The sequence below is a fragment of the Camelus dromedarius genome, chromosome 7 (genome assembly GCF_036321535.1).
Source record: "Camelus dromedarius isolate mCamDro1 chromosome 7, mCamDro1.pat, whole genome shotgun sequence".
In the NCBI taxonomy this organism is placed as follows: domain Eukaryota; kingdom Metazoa; phylum Chordata; class Mammalia; order Artiodactyla; family Camelidae; genus Camelus; species Camelus dromedarius.
In genome coordinates this window covers 13,289,593-13,309,692 of record NC_087442.1, presented here as the reverse complement: position 1 = coordinate 13,309,692, position 20,100 = coordinate 13,289,593, and the positions used below count along the sequence as shown (strand labels likewise).

General features: G+C 36.8%; 1 protein-coding gene across 1 annotated transcript in view; it reads left to right on the top strand.

Annotated features, from left to right (window-relative positions):
* Positions 1-12,121, top strand: part of IFT56 (intraflagellar transport 56) — a 33,349-nt gene extending 21,228 nt beyond the window's left edge. Inside the window, exons 11-18 of the mRNA XM_010983179.3 lie at positions 205-258; positions 1,071-1,134; positions 2,604-2,692; positions 2,952-3,035; positions 4,287-4,356; positions 5,184-5,290; positions 9,291-9,424; positions 10,845-12,121. Coding sequence (XP_010981481.1) covers positions 205-258; positions 1,071-1,134; positions 2,604-2,692; positions 2,952-3,035; positions 4,287-4,356; positions 5,184-5,290; positions 9,291-9,424; positions 10,845-10,956 — 714 coding nt within the window. The 3' untranslated portion in view covers positions 10,957-12,121. The remainder of the gene's footprint in view (positions 1-204; positions 259-1,070; positions 1,135-2,603; positions 2,693-2,951; positions 3,036-4,286; positions 4,357-5,183; positions 5,291-9,290; positions 9,425-10,844) is intronic.
* The last annotated feature ends 7,979 nt before the right edge of the window (positions 12,122-20,100 follow it).

The window sequence follows — 20,100 nt, the reverse complement described above, 5'->3', positions numbered from 1 at the left end:
TCTGTCATGTGGACACTTTCCTGGAAACCAAATGAAAGTCTCCTGATGCTTTTATTCAAACCAGGGATAGAACAGAGAAAAGTGATTTGGGAGAACTTCCGATAATATATATAAAGCACTGAGTTGACGCAAAGAATTAATTTGGACGATATCTCATAGCTTCACATTTCTTTTAAATTAACTAGTGATATTCCACATTTCCAGGAGTATATCCTCAAAGGAGTGGTCAATGCAGCCCTTGGCCAGGAAATGGGTTCGGTGAGTCTCAAACCACTGGTAATCTATAGTTTGCAAAGTTACCGTGTATGGAAAAGATCAAAACGAGTGTCGAAGTTCAGCCAGCAGTATGCCTTCAAATAGGCTCTTCCTTTTATTTCTCCATATCCCCCACCCTTTTTTCACTGACTCTTTTTTTAACCTTGCATATCCCTGAGCTATAATTTTGGCATCTGTAAAATGGGAATAATTGTTTCTCAGGGAAAGCTTTTTATAAATACTAAAACACTGACTAAAATTAAGCTCTTATTCATCTGAATATGGCATAGTAAGTTCTTTTTGGAACAAAGGGGGATACAAATAAATCTTTTTACCTCCAGCTCACTCCAAAGTGCCTCATCTAGGAGATAGGTAATAAAGAGCTATTGAATAAATCAATTATTTCAGTTAATAAATACTTTTTGTTATAGCCATAGTTCCTACCACAATGTCAGATATATGATAAAAGAGCAATAAATATTTTGCTCTATTTCTTAAATGAATGAATGAATGAGTTCATTTAATGAAGGTACTTTTAGGACCAGCATTGGAGATTGGATTTTTTTTTTCTCTTTTCTATCTGACTCTGAGTAGGTTTAATTCAACTGCAGATGATCATTTTCTGGTTGCTTATGCTAACACAAATTAGTACTATTATTTTGAGGAGGATTTAAAACAAGGGTATATGTTAAATCCTACCAAATATGTTAAAACCATAAGGTATAATTCAAATTATATATTTTCTGCTTTTACAAATTATATATTTTTCAGCTTTTGTATATTTTCCTCTGTATCAGCTCTGCTTTGTTTTTCAGAGGGATCATATGAAAATTGCCCAGCAGTTCTTCCAGTTGGTGGGAGGATCAGCTAGTGAATGTGGTATGTCTGAAATCTGTATTTAGGAGCATGATTCATAATTGGGCTTGGTCGTATAATGACTGGTGAAGTTCATTCTCTGTCCAGGGGTACATCTGTTAGGCTTCCCATTATGAAGTAGGAACTCAGACATAGGAGAGAGTATTGGATTAGCCCTTCTTAGCATTTCAGCTAAAATGGGATAAGAGGATATAAAAATAGAGGAGAATAAATACATTCTTTGGTTCATAAGAGTTTTAAAAATTTGATTCTGTTTTTGCTTTGAAATGGTAACTTTTATTGATTTTTCAAGAGCTCTTAATGTATAAAACTTTTGTTGTGTTGTAGATATTTTTTCCAGTGGGTCATTTGCTTTTAACTTTGTGTATGGTATTTTCTTCCCACATAAAAATATTTAAATCTTAAGTTTATCTCTTCTATAATGATTTCTTACATTGGTATCAACCTTAGAAAATGCTTTCTTACCCTTGAGTTATTGTAATATTCACCTATGTTTTCCACCAGTAGTTTTATGGCTTCATTTTTATTATTAAAGTATTGATCTCATCAGTCAAGATTCAGCATAAGATTTGAGACAGGGACCTAATTGAAAAAAAAGGGCTCCTGGCTAGTTAGCCAGTATGAACCAATATAGCTGTCTGTACCAGTTACCAATGGCCACCATCTATTCTGATGAACAGTGTTCATGCTGAACTGGCTATTAAATACTTTAATCACCCCTGGATATTCATTTTCTTTCAAATATTTCACCATAACCAATTATTGAAAAATATCTTCTTTCCCCATTTCAATGTATTAATACAATAAAAATTTATTAAGGTGTTGGGGATACAACAGGAAACAAAACTAACCAATCCCCCTACCCTTTTGCCATGTATAGTCTAGTGGGACAGACTATAAACATAATAAATAGATTATATAGTATATCTAACTGTGATAAGTGTTATGGGGGGAAAAATTGAACAGAGTAAGGAGGATTGGAAGTGACAGTGGCAATGGTGGGATGTTATACTAATCCTCTGCTACCTCAAAGAGCAATCTGTTATCAGACAAAAAGTTGGTCAGGATCAAGAACAGATGGTTCTGCAGCAAATAATTCCTCCATTTGAGACTGGAAGTGTAGGTTGTCTTAGACGAGTAATGATGGAGACTAAGCCACATTAGCCGAGTGTGCAGGTGTTGGGTGAGAGAATCAAAGCCCTGGAGAAGATCCGGGGAATGCTGTAGCCTGCAGGACATGCATTCATTTTGGATTCTGAGTTAACTGCAAAGGAGATTATTCGTCAGTCTCAAGTACTGCGGCCTCCATCATGCTGAAGTTTTGTCCATTGAATAGAGTCTCTCATTTCAGAGTCTAGAAAGATGTCTTGAAATACATTCGTATCTCTAAATTATGAAATAACTCAAATCTCAGCTAAAAAGAACTTTCAGTTTCATGAATACACCTGGTTTCTTTTCTCATTCCATTTCAGATACAATACCAGGGAGGCAGTGCATGGCTTCATGTTTCTTCCTGCTTAAGCAATTTGATGATGTTTTAATTTACCTCAACTCATTTAAGGTCAGTATAGAATTTCCTGGATGACTTTGTACGCAAAATTCTATACATAATATGCCAGAGATAAGATTCTTTTAGAGATGACCCTTTTACTATGGTGTTAGTAGTGGCATCAGCTAATTGCTTAAGATTATTTTTGTGTTTGTCTGGTAAAACTGATGTTTTTATATTTTATTTGTTAATGTTCAATGTGATCTGCAGTCAAATGCTCTACCCCTCAGCTATACCCCACAATGTGATCTGTTCTTGGGATGTTTTTCAGAGTTACTTCTATAATGATGACATCTTTAACTTTAATTATGCCCAAGCCAAAGCTGCAACTGGCAATACCAGTGAGGGTGAAGAGGTGGGTACCTGCTTTTGAAGGCATTTGAATGATTCTGTCTAAAAACATTATCATGTTTTTCTCGCTGAAATTAAACATTTAAGGGTAAAGGAGCATTAAAAGTTCCTTTGTTCTTAGGTTACATTAAAAACTACAATATAAATAGACATACAGATTTTATAGCCACATTAATGTTTCTCTTTTTTGGAGAAATTGTATAAAAAGTAGCTCACAGCAAAAAAAAAAAGGTGACAATGAATATATGTATGTTCATGTATAACTTAAAAATTGTGCTCTACACTGGAATTTGACACAACATTGTAAAATGACTGTAACTCAATAAAAAAAGTTAAAAAAGTAACATACATGGAGAAAAGTATACAAATCAAAGTACACAGCTTGATGAATTTTTAAAGTGAATATTCCCAAACATACCAAATAGCATGAAATAGAATATTATTATTGTTATTATTATTTTAAAGGCAGATCAGTTCTTTGTTGTTTGGAAGGAGGTAATTAGGTTTATTTATTTTATTTATTAATTAGGGAGGTACTGGGGATTGAACCCAGGGCCTGGTGCGTGCTAAGCATGCGCTCTACCACTAGAGCTATGTCTTCCCTCCTTGGGCTATTATCATAACCCTAGAAACCCTCTCATATCCTTTTTGAGTCAGTTCCTTTCCCCCAAGGCTAACCACTGTCTTGACTTCTAACTCTAAGATGATGATCTGAATGATCGAGAATAATTCAACTGAATTATTTGATTCAATTTTATTACTCAACAAATTATTCAACTTATTCAAATTCTAAGTATTTTCCAATTTCTGTTACATTTAGAAATGATCTTTTCATCATCTTTGGCTGTGAGTTATTCTAAAGCATGTCTCATGATTTTCTAGTATGTGTGTTATCCTTTCCAGGTTATTTTATTTTGATTTCTAACTGAATTGTTATTGTGGTCAGAGTGTAGTCTGTATAACACCGACCCTTTAAGATCTGTTGAGACTTCCTTTATTGCCCAGTAGCATGTGCAGTCGTTGATTATTCTATTCAAATCTCCTATATCCTTGCCAGCCTAATGTCACTTTGTGATATCAATAACTGAGAGAAGTGTGTTAAAGTCACCACAATTTGTCCTTCACTTTTCTTAGCAGCCTATATAGAATTTGGTCATTGACAGTGCTTGTTAATCATTAACATAAGGCATGATATGGATATTTTTACTGCAAAAGCATCTTCGTGTTTATTTTTTCACCCTTTTTCCTCCTGCAGATTTTCCTTTTAATCCAAAGTGAGAAGATGAAAAATGACTACATTTACCTCAGTTGGCTAGCTCGGTGCTGTGAGTCTTCTTTTAAATGTTATAGAGAAATCCTCTTTCTCTTCTCTGTTGCATAATCTTCTGGATGGAGATTACATTAAGTGTCTTCTAATTTTGTTTTGAAGAATGCATAACCACTGAAATTAAGTGTTGTTAGTGCTACTCAGTCCAGGTGCCACGCACATATTTCATAAGCTTACCCTGTGTTTAGTTCTAGCATATGACATTGACCTAGCATGAACAGGCCTAAATGATGCCAAGTTCTTCCTTAGTCCCGTTAAAACTTACAGAGTCTTCATTTTTTTGTTTTGTTTTGTTAAATGATACTGTTCTGCTACTTTTACTTTTTCACTGTGGTGGAGGCCTGAAAAGTGGTAAAATGTCAAAAACATAATTTTTGTCTATTATATAACCTATTCTCTCTGTCTGTCTCTCTCCACTACCTTTTCTTGCTCCTTTTTTTCCACTTGGATTTAAAATGTTCACTGAGATTTTGACATCATGGGAAAATTTCAACAATTAGATATTCTAAATGAGGCTGAAACTGTATGAGTGGCACTGAACGAGTGATAGGTGAGTTTTAAGCAGATCAGCAAAGTGGGAACTACTAGAAGTCAACTCAACCTAAAAAGATATAATAATGCAAATCCCAACTTAAGTATTTTAAGTATGATAGAGTTCTAATGGGAAACCAGCTTAATCAATGCCAAAATTGCAAGCTTTCCATTTAAGAGCTGTTTACCGTTACTTGTATATTTGTAACATAGAACAAAATCCATAGAATAGCAAGATGCAGCAGTGTATTTTTTGTACATTTAATAAGTATAAATCTTTGCTTCTCTTTGTAGACATTATGAATAAGAAACCAAGACTAGCCTGGGAACTTTATCTCAAGATGGAAACCTCTGGCGAGTCCTTTAGCCTCTTACAGCTGATTGCTAATGACTGCTACAAGGTGAGTCTGAGTGAGACCTAAGGGGAGACTGAAGATCAGTATCACATTGCTGCACTGACTAGACATGAGGGAACCTGTCATACAGATTAAACGGCCATAGGTGAGAGGAATCGCGTAGTGATATCAGAAATGTCATCCCTTTTATGAATGAACTGAACTCAGAGGCAGACAGGATCTCAGGGTTTTATATGTATAAATGAAATATGAAGTAATATATATGAAATAGTGATTTAGAGAGGAGGTTTTAGATTTCTAAAGGCTGTGAATCTTTAGGTACCACGCAAGTAGAGATACTCATCTGGTAGTTGGAAGTTTGGTTCTGAAACTCAAGAAAGATATTCTCTGGCATTGAAACCAATTTGGAGAAATCATCACCATTTCCATAGTCATTGAAGCTCTGATAAATGGTGAGGCTACCCAGGTAGGAAGTAAAATGAGAAGAAGAGAGAGTTGCAGACCAAACCTTCGGGAAAACCATGGTGCGAGTGGTAGACAAGAAAGACAAAGGAGCCAGAAAAAGAGAATAAGAAAGCAGTCAGAGGCAGTAAAGGACTAGCTCTGTGTGTGTGTGTGTGTGTGTGTGTGTGTGGAGTTGGAAATGCAGGGAGGAGGGAGGAGTTCGGGGCCCTAACCTATAGATTAAAAGCTTTTTAAAAAATTAACCTCAAATTCTGGAAACTCCTATTTTTTGACTATTTCTTCCTGTCCAAAAGACAGGAAACATCAGGTAAAGAGAGTCTAGTATCAAATTAATCAATAATAGCTCATTTCAAAGTGAATCATTACAAACATAAAGTGAATCACCATCAATAGAAAAGGTTTTCAAACATAAGAAACTTGAAAATGTTTAATAGGACTTGGTAGATGGCAATGACATTAAGTGGGTTAGGGAAGGCAGAGGGAAAGAAAACACTAAAGACAGGAATTCCGTTCAATTTTAGATGTATTAAGTCTGAAGTGTGTTTGGGGCTCCCAGGTAAAGATGTTACATGTGGGAAACTATCACGTGAACCTGGAGCTCCGGTGTTCGTGTGAGAGGTCTGGATTAGAGATATAGCTTTAGAAGTTAACAGTAGTTCACAGTGGTGGTGGCAGTGGCGGTGGTAAGAGCAGCAGCAGCGGTGGCAGCAGAGTATGAGACAAGGACATTAACCAGTGAATGGGGAGGAACCACGTGGAACACCAGTGTTTAAGGCATAAAAATAGAAAGAAGCGTCAGTGAAAGAGACAAAGGATGAAGATCAACAGAAAGGAAATAAAAGAGCCAGGAGAGAGGAAAAAAAGTGCTTTTCATCACTTTTTTTCTTTTTCCAGTTTTACCAACTGCCAAGGAAGGAGAATGTCAGATCTGCAACTAGATGAAATTGCATGATGCCGGAGAAAACACTGCTAGGTAGAAAAGAGAATCCGATTAGGAAGCAGATTCAGCGAGAATAATGTGGACTACAGTCTTTTAAAAAACTGATGCTGAGGATAAGGAGGAAAATGGGGTGCTAACTTAAAATGGAAAACAGGGTTAGGAATTTTTGGGGGGGATTTATTTTTACAGGTTGAGAGAGAGTTCTTTTTCTTTTAAAATAGTAAGACTATATCTTTAGGCAGAAGATAAGGAGCCATTGAACAGAGACATTAAATATTCAAGAGAATGGGAGCATTTTTGATGGAGTGAGGCCCTAGAGGAGGTGAAAGGAGGGTGGGCTTAAGATCCAAGGAAGGTAACAGGCTTGAAAAACAACTTGACATTACCTAGTGTTTTGGTGGTCCCATGACCACCCAGTAGTTCAGTGATTCCCTGGAAGGACTCATAAGACTCAACATAAACTTATATTCACAGCTAAGATTTATTACAATACAGAAGAAGCAGGGAAAAGATACATACAAGTGAAGACTAGGAAAGTCAAGCACAGGCTTTCTTATCTTCCCTCTATGCAGATTGCACAGTCACATTTTTCTCCAGCTGCAAACAGCAGAGATGTGTACAGGACATCCTTGTCCAGGAAAAACAGAAAGGACAAATAGGATAGAAATGGCAGAATTAAGTTCTGACATATCAATAATTGCATTAAATGTAAGTAGTCTAAATATACCAATTAAAAGACAGATATTGACAGAATGGATAAAAAAGATCACCCAACTATATACTCTCTATAAGAAACTCACTTAAATCTAATGATATAGGTAGGTTGAAAGTAAAAGGATGGCAAAAGATAGACCATGAAATAGTTACGCAGTTTCTTTAACAAACAAACATACACTTACCATATGACCCAGCAGTCACACTCCTGGGCATTTATCCCAGAGAAATGAAAACCTGTATCCACACAAATAACCTATTCACAAAGGTCAATAGCAGCTTTATTTGTAATATCCAAAAGCTGGGAACAGTCCTTCAGTAGGTGGATAGTTAAACTGCGGTTTAGCGTGGGATGCTACTCAGTAGGAAAAGGGAACTGTGATGATGAGCCCAACTCCATTCTTGACATTTGACTGCTGACAGCTTTTAAGCTTCACCCTCCCTCTTCCCCTTGTGCCGCACATCTGGACACAATGATGAGAAGGCCTGGGTACTTCCTTCTCTGGCACCATTGGGTGACCAAACGACAAAAGCCCTGCCTCTTCTCAGGAACCCTCACCCCAGCCCTACGCCCTAACCACAGGACAGCCCAGGCCAGTCTCCTTACCTCGCTCTCCCAGGCCGTTTTGGGCCTGTTTGAGAGGCCTGCCCTGCTCCCCCAGAGACCTCAATTGTGTAAGTAAGAAACCTTTTCATGTCCTCTTGGTACGTGTGTGGCATCATCCTTCTTGACATCCAAACCAAACTTTGGGAGGAGGTATCTCCTGCCTTTTCAGAGTCACATAGCAAGAATAAACTATTGATACATGCAATAAGTTGGATTAACAAAGAATAACAAGAACATTATGCAGAGTGAAAAAAAAAGCCAATCTCAAAGGGTCCCATACTGCTTGATTTCACATACATAACATTCTTGAAATGACAGGATTACAGAGATGTAGAACAAATCAGTGATTGCCAGAGGTTAGGGATGGTAAGCTGGGAGGAGAGCACATGTGACCATAAAGGGTAGTACAGCTCTGTGGTGATGGATTAGTTCCAGATCTTGACAGCGGTGGTGGTTACGTGAATCTACATGTTTGATTAAATGACAGAACTGCATACACACGTTGTAGTGATGTCGGTTTCCTGGTTTTGATATTGTGATATTGTACTGTGGTTGTGTAAGCTGTAATGGGGAAGTTGGTTGAAAGGTACATTGGACCTCTCTGTACTGTCTTTGTAACTTCCTGTAAATTTATAATTTTTTCAAAATAAAAAGATTTAAGACTTCAATAAAATTGGTAACACTATAGATTTATGATTGTCTATCAAGAAAACTCATCTAAGCAAAGTTTAATGATATTCAGCATACTCTACAAGCCCAGGGAAATGTGTTGTATATTTGGGAAAGGTGTTTATCAAAATGAACAAAATGTTTAAAAGATTTTCTGTGTAGAGTAGGAGTCAGTATACATCTAGGCATTCTGAGACTTTTGGGACAAGGGAAAGACCATCCTCTTGGGGTTGAACATGATCAAATTAGCCTAAAATGAATGATAGTAGTCATCTACAGAATGTATTGAAGAAATTTGAAAGATAACCAGTTCAAATCACAGTCATCAGAGTTTATCCTCAAGATTAAAATATAAATAGAAGAAATGAAAAATGCATTGATTACAGCATAGTTAGACTATATGTAGGAAAAAATGTTATATTTTTGAAAATTTAATGAAAGTAGGGGGATTTAAACTGAACCCATAAACATAACATTGGTTTCTTCTTGTTTTAATAAGGTATTGAAATGTATCTAATTTGCTAACTGAAAATGTCATTATCCATTTACTTGTTTCATGATGTAGTTCTGTTTCATGATATCTTTACATTTAGTTTCATTCTTTGCAATTTCTTGACTACAAATATACCACAATATTTTCTTTTATTCAGATGGGCCAGTTTTACTATTCAGCCAAGGCATTTGATGTCTTAGAGAGGCTGGATCCTAACCCTGAATATTGGGAAGGCAAGAGAGGTGCCTGCGTAGGCATATTCCAGATGATCTTGGCCGGGAGAGAACCCAAGTAAGTAGACAGACAGGAGACACTACCTTGTGCATTTGCTGGTTCCTGAGGGATGGGAAGTGGTTTTTTTGGATGACATCTTCTGGAAACTACAAATTATAATGATGTTTTAGAATGATGAATGAAAGGTTAAGTTTTCTATTTCTATCTGATCTTTTTCTTCCAGAATGTTATTTTATAGAATCACATCATTCTAAACTATGTATATTGGGGACATTAAGTATATTACAGCTCTTAAATATAAAAGTAATATATATTTGGCTTCAAATGAATTTCCATTTTCATAAACAATGTCTTTTCAATCTCTTCCACTCTTTTCTTTGCCTATTGGCTTTTCTCTTGTGTCTCTTAGTTTAGACCTCAAAAAATTAGGAATGGAGTAGGTGTAGTTAATAATTTTTTTTTCTTTTGCCTTCTTATGTTCCAGGAAATACTGAGACATTAGACTACATAAAATTAAGTGGCTTATAGCTCCATTTGTAGTAAAAGTTAAAATACTTAAAACTAAATTCTGTTTTCTAAAAATAATTTCATGGAATGTATTTGTACTGGTGTGTGAATAGTATGATGTGACTATTTTATAAGTAAATAATCTATCAAAAATTACTTCCTGCCTGTATCTACTTCCAGTCCTAAATAAAAGTTTAAAAGAATTTGGCTAGGTGAAAGAAGATGCTTGAGGGAAAAAATAGAAAATATGAGAGAACCCTTAGGGAAGAGGGTCACTAGGCAGTCACCTATAGACTTGATAAGGTAGTAGGGAAGTTTTAGGATGCATTCCTTAAAACATGAGTTTTCATTTTAATTAAATTTAAATTATTTAAAATATAAATACTGGGCATTTGCCAAATCTTGGTCTTTAACTTTCCTCTCTTCCATATTTATTAATATATTATTTTCCTTGAATAAATCACCTACCCCTGGCTTTGTAAAATTTTACAGATATGGCAGTGATACCCAGCTTAACGTAATTACCACCTTAACCGAAGGAGAAATCTGAGACTCAGACAGAAGTGACTTGTTAGTGTGGAGCTAGAATTTGAACCCAACTCTTTGACCCTAGTTCCTTGATATACACTTTCTACTCTGTCATGCAGAAGAAGCATAGAAATGGAAATTCTGACGTTACAGTAGGACAAAAAGATATCATATATATGATATATATCATATATATAAATAAACAAGGGAAACTTGGGTTGGTGAGGACTTCATAGAATTTCCATTTTACTCTGTCACCCTAGGAATAGGTGACAACATAAGATAAAAACTAGGAAGTCTGTAATTGCTTTATGAGTGCACAGTGAGAGAGAGGCAAAAATGCCCCATGAGAAGGATGGGAAGGACCTAGTGACCTGTTTCTTTCACTTGTTAGTTTGCATTCTTTATTGAAACCCTGTGTCCTGCCCAATGCTTTCCACAGAGAGACCCTACGAGAAGTGCTCCACTTACTGAGGAGCACGGGTAACACGCAGGTAGAGTACATCATCCGGATCATGAAGAAATGGGCCAAAGAGAACAGAGTGCCTGTCTGACGCGGCTCCCGAGTCCTGAGGAACCAGTCAGCACTTCGGCAGAAACTTGGAAATCACTTTCCTCACGTCAACGTAAGGTGCAGGGCCGTTGGATTGACATTTCCTTTCTCGCTCATTGAGCCTGAAGGTCAGTGGGTGGCTTGCTTAGGCCTAGCCTCCTGGCCTGACCGAGTGCAGTGCTGTGGTCTGTGCTGTGGCTTCTGAAATATCCAATGAGCAATAAGACTTTGGACTTGTCTGGTGCCTTTCTTCCAAAAATACTCTTACGTACTTTACTGACTTTAAAGAGAATGGCATAATTTTTAAAATATATATTAGCATTCCATGGCATTTTCTCCAAGCTGCAATAACAATACCTTTGATACTCAAGGGTCACCATTATTCTATCTTAATTTTAGCCATCTATGTACATTTTTCTGATTACTGGGGAGTTCCATAAAAGGTTTTGTATTGTATCTCTGAATCTTGGTCGAGGAGAGGTTATAAATAGTTATATCATTCTAAGAATGGCAGCAGTATCCTTTATCAAACTGTTCAGTCATTAATGGATAAGAGGCTGACAGGGTGACTCTTGCAGTGGTTGAATTCTTGATGACATTACAGTGGAGTAACATGAGTATTGCAGTTTTTTAAAAGGTGAGTACAATGAAAAAAATCTGTGTGGGACATTTAAAGGTATTCAGGAAACAAAGTATAAAAATCTCATCAGTCACTTCTCCATTATATTTTAGGTAACATAGCAGGTTAGGTTTTTTTCTTCAAGTATCTAGCTGAATAAACATCAATTTTGAAAGCAGGGCTACAAAGATTATTTATTAACGTAATGGTAATAATACATATAATAGTAATAATACATGGATCGTGTAGAGCCCTTTGAGGGATCTCCTAATGGCTGGACTCTTTTTCCTAAGTTGTATTCCAGCCCAATGTTTCTGAGCTCTCGCAGCATAAACCTATTATAAAAAAGAATTTTTAGGCTTACAACCTATTTTCAGAAAATAGACCTACGTGTTTTTTATGTACCACATTACCTTTGTTTCTCCATTATATGATTTTTTTTCTATTAGTTTAAGGTTCCAGCATTACAGGTGTAGCGAGTGCAGAGCCATTCCTATCTAGCATGAGAACCGAAAGTCATAATTCCTTGAAGCACCAAAGACAAGAATTCCTATAAGCACCATGTCAGTTTTTCGACCTATACCCCCAACATCCACTGTGAATGAAGAAGTTGTACAGAATGGAGGCGGGAACATGGCAGGAGTCCGAGCAGCTGAGGGGAGAGGGTCAGTGACCGCAGAGAGCCTTTGCCTTCAGACAGTTACAAGAGGTTCTTTTGGCTCTGCTCAAGAAGATGGCCAGTTTTCCAGTCGTTTATTTAGACCCAGATCTAATCAATTCAGAGCACAAATCAAAATAAACTGGCCTGAATAACTGAATTTTAGACAACACGGTTGTATCATTTTTCACATGCCAAAGCTTGTGTATCCTCATTATGTTGTTTCTATTTTTTCAATAATTGGTTCTCAGCATCTAAGGTACCAGGTGGGTGAGATCAGGACAGAACCTGCTGTAATCTTTAGAATCCTGGTGATTCTAACTTACCTCACTTAAAATATTAGGAAACATCATAGGAGATAAAGACACACAGAACTTTTCAGAGGTTCTTGGCAATGAATTTTGTCTTCCAGTCAATTGCTATTATTTTCAAATTTCCTATACTTGGAAAGCTTTTCCATTGATGGTGATTTACTTTTAAATGAGCTTTTGTTGAACTTAACACTCTAGCTTCTTCCTGCCATTTTCCTATCTTTTGAGGAAAAAACCCAGATATTCCCAAAAAAGCAATTCTCAGAATTTTAGATTAACCTTTTGAAAAGTTTTTAATCTATAGAATTGAGCCAAAAAAAAAAAAAAACCATAAGAACTAGTTAAAGAGAGATACTATCCAATTCTGTTAAGGACAGCTCCTTCTGAAACATCTTAGCAGGGTCTCAGGATTGCAGAGTAGTGCTACACAGAGAGGGGAAGGTCCAAGCCTAGGAATGTAGTGCAGGGTGCATGGTTCATAGCATCAGTGTACACTGTATATAATCTGTAGCAGATACTACTGGCAAATGGAAAAATTTTTAATTATTTTTGTACTTCAAAAGAATTATATTCCACTGTAACATTCCAATTAAAGTTTATTGTTTGGTTCTTATTTACAATATTCTGTTGATTGTGGTGAGTGCAGTTTCTATGTATGTCATGTGCCGTCTCTCCTGTCTTTCCTGATCTCAGAATGAAGGAGGAAACACAAAGTTTTAGGCTCCACAATTTATTCTTTATGAGAGGAAAATAAGAAGCCCCATCCACCAAGGCTTGTGGTTCCTGCTCAATCATATCAGGTTTGACTCTTTACTGAGTTACAGCCCGTTCCAGAAGTTGTTTGACCGGTGCATAGTATAATGCTTCACACATAGAAAGCTCCCAAATACTTGATGACTGAATAATTAAATATATAGTAACTGTAGCCAAGACATGGAAGCAACTTAAATGTCCATCAACGGACAACTGGACAAAGAAGTTGTGGTATATACACACGCGCACACACACACAAAATGGAATACTAATTAGCCATAAAAAATAAAATAATGCCATTTTCAGCAACATGGATGGACCTAGAGATCATCATACTAAGTGAAGTAAGAAAGAGAAAGAAAAATACCATATGGTATCATTTATATGTGGAATCTAAAAAAAAAAAAGGACACAAAGAACTTATGTACAAAACAGAGACAGACTCACAGACATAGAAAACAAACTTACAGTTACTGGGAGGGGAAGGGGATGGAGAGGGATAAATTGGGAATTTGGGATTGGCAGATACTACTATATATAAGATAGATAAACAACAAGGTCCTACTGTACAGCACAGGGAAATATATTCAATACCTTGTAATGGCCTATAATGAAAAAGATATATATATAAACGTGTGTGTGTGTGTGTATAAATGAATCACTATGCTGTATACCAGAAACTAACACAGCATTGTAAATTGACTATACTTCAATTAAAAGAAACTATATATATATATAGTATCTGGTAGAGCAGGGGCCTTGGGAGACGTGACCTCATATATTCTGGTTCCCATCTAATTATTGTTTCATGGTGTGCCAAGCATATACCAGGTGCTAGGGATGCAAAGATAAATAATGCACAGTCCCGATCCTTAAGGAGCTCAGTCTAACAGAAGTATACACAACTAAACACAATAGCGTGTGATTATTGTCATCGAGAGGAACAAACTATTGAAAGATAAAATAAGGCAATGGGAATGTTTGGATCTATGTCAATGGGACACCTACCTCATTTGGGAGAAGCAATCAGAATGGACTGTGCAACTCAGCAGCTGGCAAGATGCCCAGGCTTCTGCCATGTGTGTAGCACATGCAACATACATCCAAGCACACAGAAGCCGAAGGCCTGCTTTCCTCCTCTGTGGCTTGCTACACTTAAAAAGTCGCAAGCTAGTGAGCTTAAATTACAAATAGTTGTATCTACTTTCTAATGGCAAAAATGAACTAGCTATTTACTAGCTCCTGAATTTATGACTCCCTTCATGTGATAGTCATCTCTCTTCTCCATCCTATAAAATACTTCTTAGATTTTTATGTGTTTTCTGCTAACATTCAAACAGTATTCTGCCTATTTAGAGATGCTCTCAGAGAAGCAGAGCTAGAGACCTGATGAAGTGCCTGTAACCTCCCTCAGCTCTGGACTGCAGGCATGTGTGAAGGTATCAGACAGCACACAATAAAATGGTAGGTGACTACAGTCAGCTGATGTGTGCGTACTGAATGTATATAGACAAGTTTGTACCTTTTTTTTGCATCAAAGCCCTCTCTTTAAATAAAGCCTGATATCAAATACAATAGAAACTGCCCCGTAGCCAGGGCAAAGGGAGGAAAGGAGGCAGACACAGCATGTCTACCACTCAGGCTGCCCCTCAGGGCAACACAGTTTGCAAACCTCAGATATAGGGAAGAAGTTCCCAGATAGGTGCACCTCGGGGGCAAGGACGGTGGGAGGCACAGTTGTGGGCACCCGTTGCATAAACTACGGATGCGTTGGATCTAATCCGATTCATCATTTTTTGTACCCTGACATTTGTTCATGTATTTATTTGGTCAGTTACTTATATCCCCCTGTGTTCCAGAAACGATTTGAGATAGGTTACCAAAATATACAAAACAATAATAGATAGAAGGCATCTAAGAGCAAAGGGAACCAAGAGTACAGTTCATACACAAAGAATTACCACAAGATGGGCCAGAATTCACCTTCAAGCTTCCCACCAACCAAAGCAAAGGGGAAAACACAACCAGATAGAAAAATTAGGTCCATCTGTGTGAATGAACTCCCTACAAGGAAGGAAAAACTGAATTCTCAGGGATCTCTAATTGTCAATGGGGTTTGAGTTAGGTTTTTTGCACAATAATTTAGACGTAAGTATATGCTGAAAAAAAATTCAGGGGAATTATTGCATCTCTAAATATGTACAGGTCTTTCCTACTATGCACAGTTAAATAATTACACATGCCCTTCTATTTTTAATTTCCTCTAGACATATAATTATACTCTCCCAGTTTCTGACTGAGGAGTGGTTATTAATATGTGAAGCTGAGACATGTTATTCAAATTTTTTTTTAATTACAAGTGTATGTTAGGATGAAAGTGAGGGTAACAGTGACCCAGCGGGTAATTGCAAGGTACTGTGAAAGCAGTGAAGTGCTGGGATAGAACAGCTTACACATTCACTGAGAATATTCAACAGGGAAAAACATTGCAGAACAGGTCGGATTAAAAAGGCTACATGGGGGAAGTGAATCTTAGGATGAAACTTGAAATATAGCATTTAAATACTTGAGAATAAGTGAACAGCTACGTCAGACGAAGACAGCATAAATGAAGCCATGAGTAATATCTACAGATGTTTAATCTCAACTTTTATTGTCCTTATTTACCTACTTTCATAGAGAGGTCATTTGTTCTTTGAAAAACAGTATGGCCTTTTTTTGTAAACTTGCAGTTTTGTGCCACGACCCAGCAATTCCACTCTTCGGTATGTGTTCAAGAAACACTTCTGTAGCTATAGACCAGAAATAGACACAACGTTATAAACCAACTATATTTCAATAAGAATAAAAGTATACAAAAAAAAAAAAAAAGGAATCCTCCTGTCCATGTACACCACATACAAGAATGATCCTTGCAACACTGTCCCCAAGAAAAAGCTAGAAAATAGCCCAGATACCCATTGACAGGAGAGTGGATAAACAAACTCTGGTCAAGTCACAGTGAAATATTATACAAAATAAATGAACCACAGCCTCTTGCAACAATACAAATGAATCTTAGCAATATATTGCTTACAGCAATACCTTTTAATAAGGTAAAGACAACTCAAATATAAAGATACAGTCAAAAGAGAGACAGAACAAGGGAGTCAGGGTGGTGGTGACCAGGAGGCGGGCTGGGGCCCAGGAGATCACACAGAGAGGCATGTTATCATCAAGGTTCTGTTTTCATGTTGCTGGTGAGCCACAGGAGTTTATGCCTTAATAAAAAGAAACTATAAATTAAAATGCTTTTAAAAATAAATAGTTAAATAAAAGGGGAACAGTGATGAGTATATGTCTTGAACGAAAAATTATGACCAACCCAATATCCTGTGTACCTGAGGTAAAGCAAAACATAAATATATAACCACAAGGAAATACTGCTAAAGGTAAACAATGATTGCCTTCAAATAGTGTAGTTAGTGAACTGTACTTCATATCTTTATTTTCCTTATTTTCCAGTTTTTCTACAATGAACATATGTTACTTGTTTAACAGAAAAAGACGACTAAAACAGTTTTAAAATATTTTTAAAACCGAAAAAGCGATCTTATGTTTACACCTAATAAAACGAGTAATTCCTTCATATCACCTAATACCCAGTCCTTATTCAAATTTCCCCAGTTGTCCCCAAAGTGGCTTACTAGAATTAGGATCCAAACTAAGTTGAGCATTGCATGTAGCTGTTACACCCCCAACCCTTAGTTTTTTTTTAATAGACATCCCTCCCCACTTTTTCCTAAGCCATTGATGTGGGAGGAACTTGGGTCATATATGTCGTGAAATGTCTCACATTCTGAATTTGGCTGATGCTTCCTCAAACATTGGTTACCTTGTTCCTATATCAATCAAACTGCCTTAAAACAGATAGTAGATCTAAAGACTGAGTGGATTCAAGTGTAGTTATTTTACACTTTGTAGGTGGTAGCATGTACTTCCTTCTGTCTCATGCCAGGAGACTCATGGTGCGTGGCTCTCCCATTTTAGAAGAATTCTGCTCTTCTCATTAGTAGACCTATATTACTAAAAGATTGTAGTCAGTTATCATTATATTTTTAATTTCATCAATAAGAAATTTGGGGAAATTGTTTTCCTTTTGTCATTTAAGTAGCTACATAATATTCTCAATTTTGCCTCTTGACCTGCAAAGCCTAAAACATTTACTAAACTGGCTCTTTACAGAAAAAGTCTGTGACTCTTGCTCTAGAATACTGCCTTATCTGCCTCGAATGAAACTTTCACGCAATGTATGGTTGGAACACTTAACGGGAAAATTGTTGGGATTTCTCTGAGCTTCTGTACTGTATGATTCCACTTGTATGAGGTATCTAAATCAGTCAGATTCACAGAAGCAGGAAGTAGAATGGTGGTTACCAGAGGCTGGAGGGAGGGGGAGAAAGAATTGTTTAATGGGTATAGAGTTTTAATTCTCCAAGACAGAAAAGTTCTGGAGTGTACATTACACATAAAAGTTGTTAAAAGAGTAAATCCTAAGAGTTCTCATCACAAGGAAAAGGGCTTTTTTTTCCCTAGTTCTTTAATTTTGTATCTATATGAGATGATGGATATTCACTAAAGTTGTAATCAATTCATGATAAAGTGAAATCATCACGCTGTACACCTTAAACTTAGTACTGTATGTTAATTATATCTCATAAAACTGGAAAAAAATAAAATAAAACAAAAAAATAAATTCTGGAGATGTGTTGCACAACAACATGAAGATATTTACTAATGAACTGTACATTTTAAAATGATTTGATTAAGATGGAAAATGTTATGCTATGGGGTTTTTTTTTTTTTTACCATTATAAAAAAAGGTAAAGGGATTTAAAAAGATATACCATACAAATACTAATGAAAAGAAAGTTGAAGTGGCTATATTAATAAGCAGACGAAGTAGACTTCAGAGTAAAGAGCCCAGGGAAACCACTCGAATCATTTTCCTTGTTTTTGAATTATTAATGTTGCTCCCAATATCCTCAACTCTTGGAACAACTGTTCTTACCAAAAGGCTAGTTTATTTTCTTTGGATATATTTTTCATCGGCTGCTACAAGCAAGCACAATTTAATTAGCTCACCATTGGTAAACAGCTTTCCTTGCTTGGCTAACAAGTGAACCACCCAGAAACTTTGGTTGCAGCCTCATTTTCATTTTTTATTTTTGTGAATAAATTCTGCTGTGATTTAAATTTTTCTAATTCTTTTGAACTTTGCCTTCCTGTGAGTTGGAAGTGTTGTGATGACTGCTTAATCTGGTAATGTGACATGTATTGAGTTCTTTTAGCACCTGTTACAGTATCATTACATAATAAGCATGATGCTTTGACATGTAATTTGTCACAAAATCATTCATACTCCACTGTGCCTTAAAGGCTCTAATACCACAGGGTGAGGACGCATTGTTGGGGTTCCTCTAATGATACTAATGATATACCAAGTGTGTAGATCCTGATTATATGTTGAAGGAAAGGGAAATGACTACCAGGTGGGTCTGCCGACCAGTGGACCTGAGCCAGGACTGCACTTATTACCTGGTGCCCAGCATCACCCCCCTCAACAGTGAGCCCATGATACATTCTGGGTCTCTGTGTATGAGGGTCAACCAAGACCCTAAGTCTCCCAGTCCTCAAAAGAGCTGGGTATTCCTTAGTGTGCTGACACCTGAGTAAACAGCCATAGGTCCAAATTTTGGGCAAGAACTGGGGAAATCATGAAATACACACTTATGTTTTGTACAGTTCTATGCGTTTTTGCAAATGTATAAGGTCATGTAACAACACATATATGTTATATACATGTAGGTCTGTTAAATATATATAATATATATGATTTTTTTGTATAAAAAATTTATTTTTAAAAAAGAACCCCAGGTTTAAGTTCATGCTCACTCTCTGTGATTGCAACCACTATTTGGAGACCAGGATTAGACCTGGGCATCCATCCAGCATGTCAGTGGAACTCAAAAAAGAAAATTACAGGAACATTGTGACAAAGAGAACTAAACCTTCTCGTGGGGGAGGCAGGCACAAGTTGCAGACAAACATGCAAAACTCAGATTGATAAACGACCTTGGACTTCTCAAGAGCAACTCTGGAAGCTTTAAAACAATGCTGTAATGCCTTAAGAATTCTGAGGGAAAATTATTTCCAACTAGAAACTGTCATTCAAGTATGTAGTAGAACAAATATCTTTTCAGACATGTACGTAACATAAAATTAGCTCCTGAATTTTGTGCTCCACCAAAAATATGGGAACAAACTAAGGAAAAGAGAAGACATGGGGACTCCAAATTAAGAGAGGTCGGGGTGAAGGGAATGCCTGCAGTAAGGGTGGAGACATTTCAAGACAGATGTGCAACAGTCCCACAGATCAGCCAGCACAGACAGGAACAGGTCAGAAGGCTCCAAGTTCAGCTCATTCAAGACCAAACTGAATATCTCACTTGTTAACATATAAAGGAGAGTCTGGGAGAGAGATTGGAGATAAGCTGTACAGAAAATGGAGCAAATGAGAAGACAATTAAAGTGTGCAGGACACGAAAGGTGAGTATAACTCTCTCATGGCTCAGTTGTAAGAAGTGTTTATATGGTCATAAAACTGTAAGCACTGAACACTGATTCAACCAAAAATTTATCCAATAGTATTGGGGTTGGGGTGGGTGGAAAGTATCCCTGTGTGGCAGATGTGTGTGAGAAAAAGCTAAATCTTCATATTTCATTGCACTATAATAAATGAAGAGGGGAAAAGTCTACAGTTTA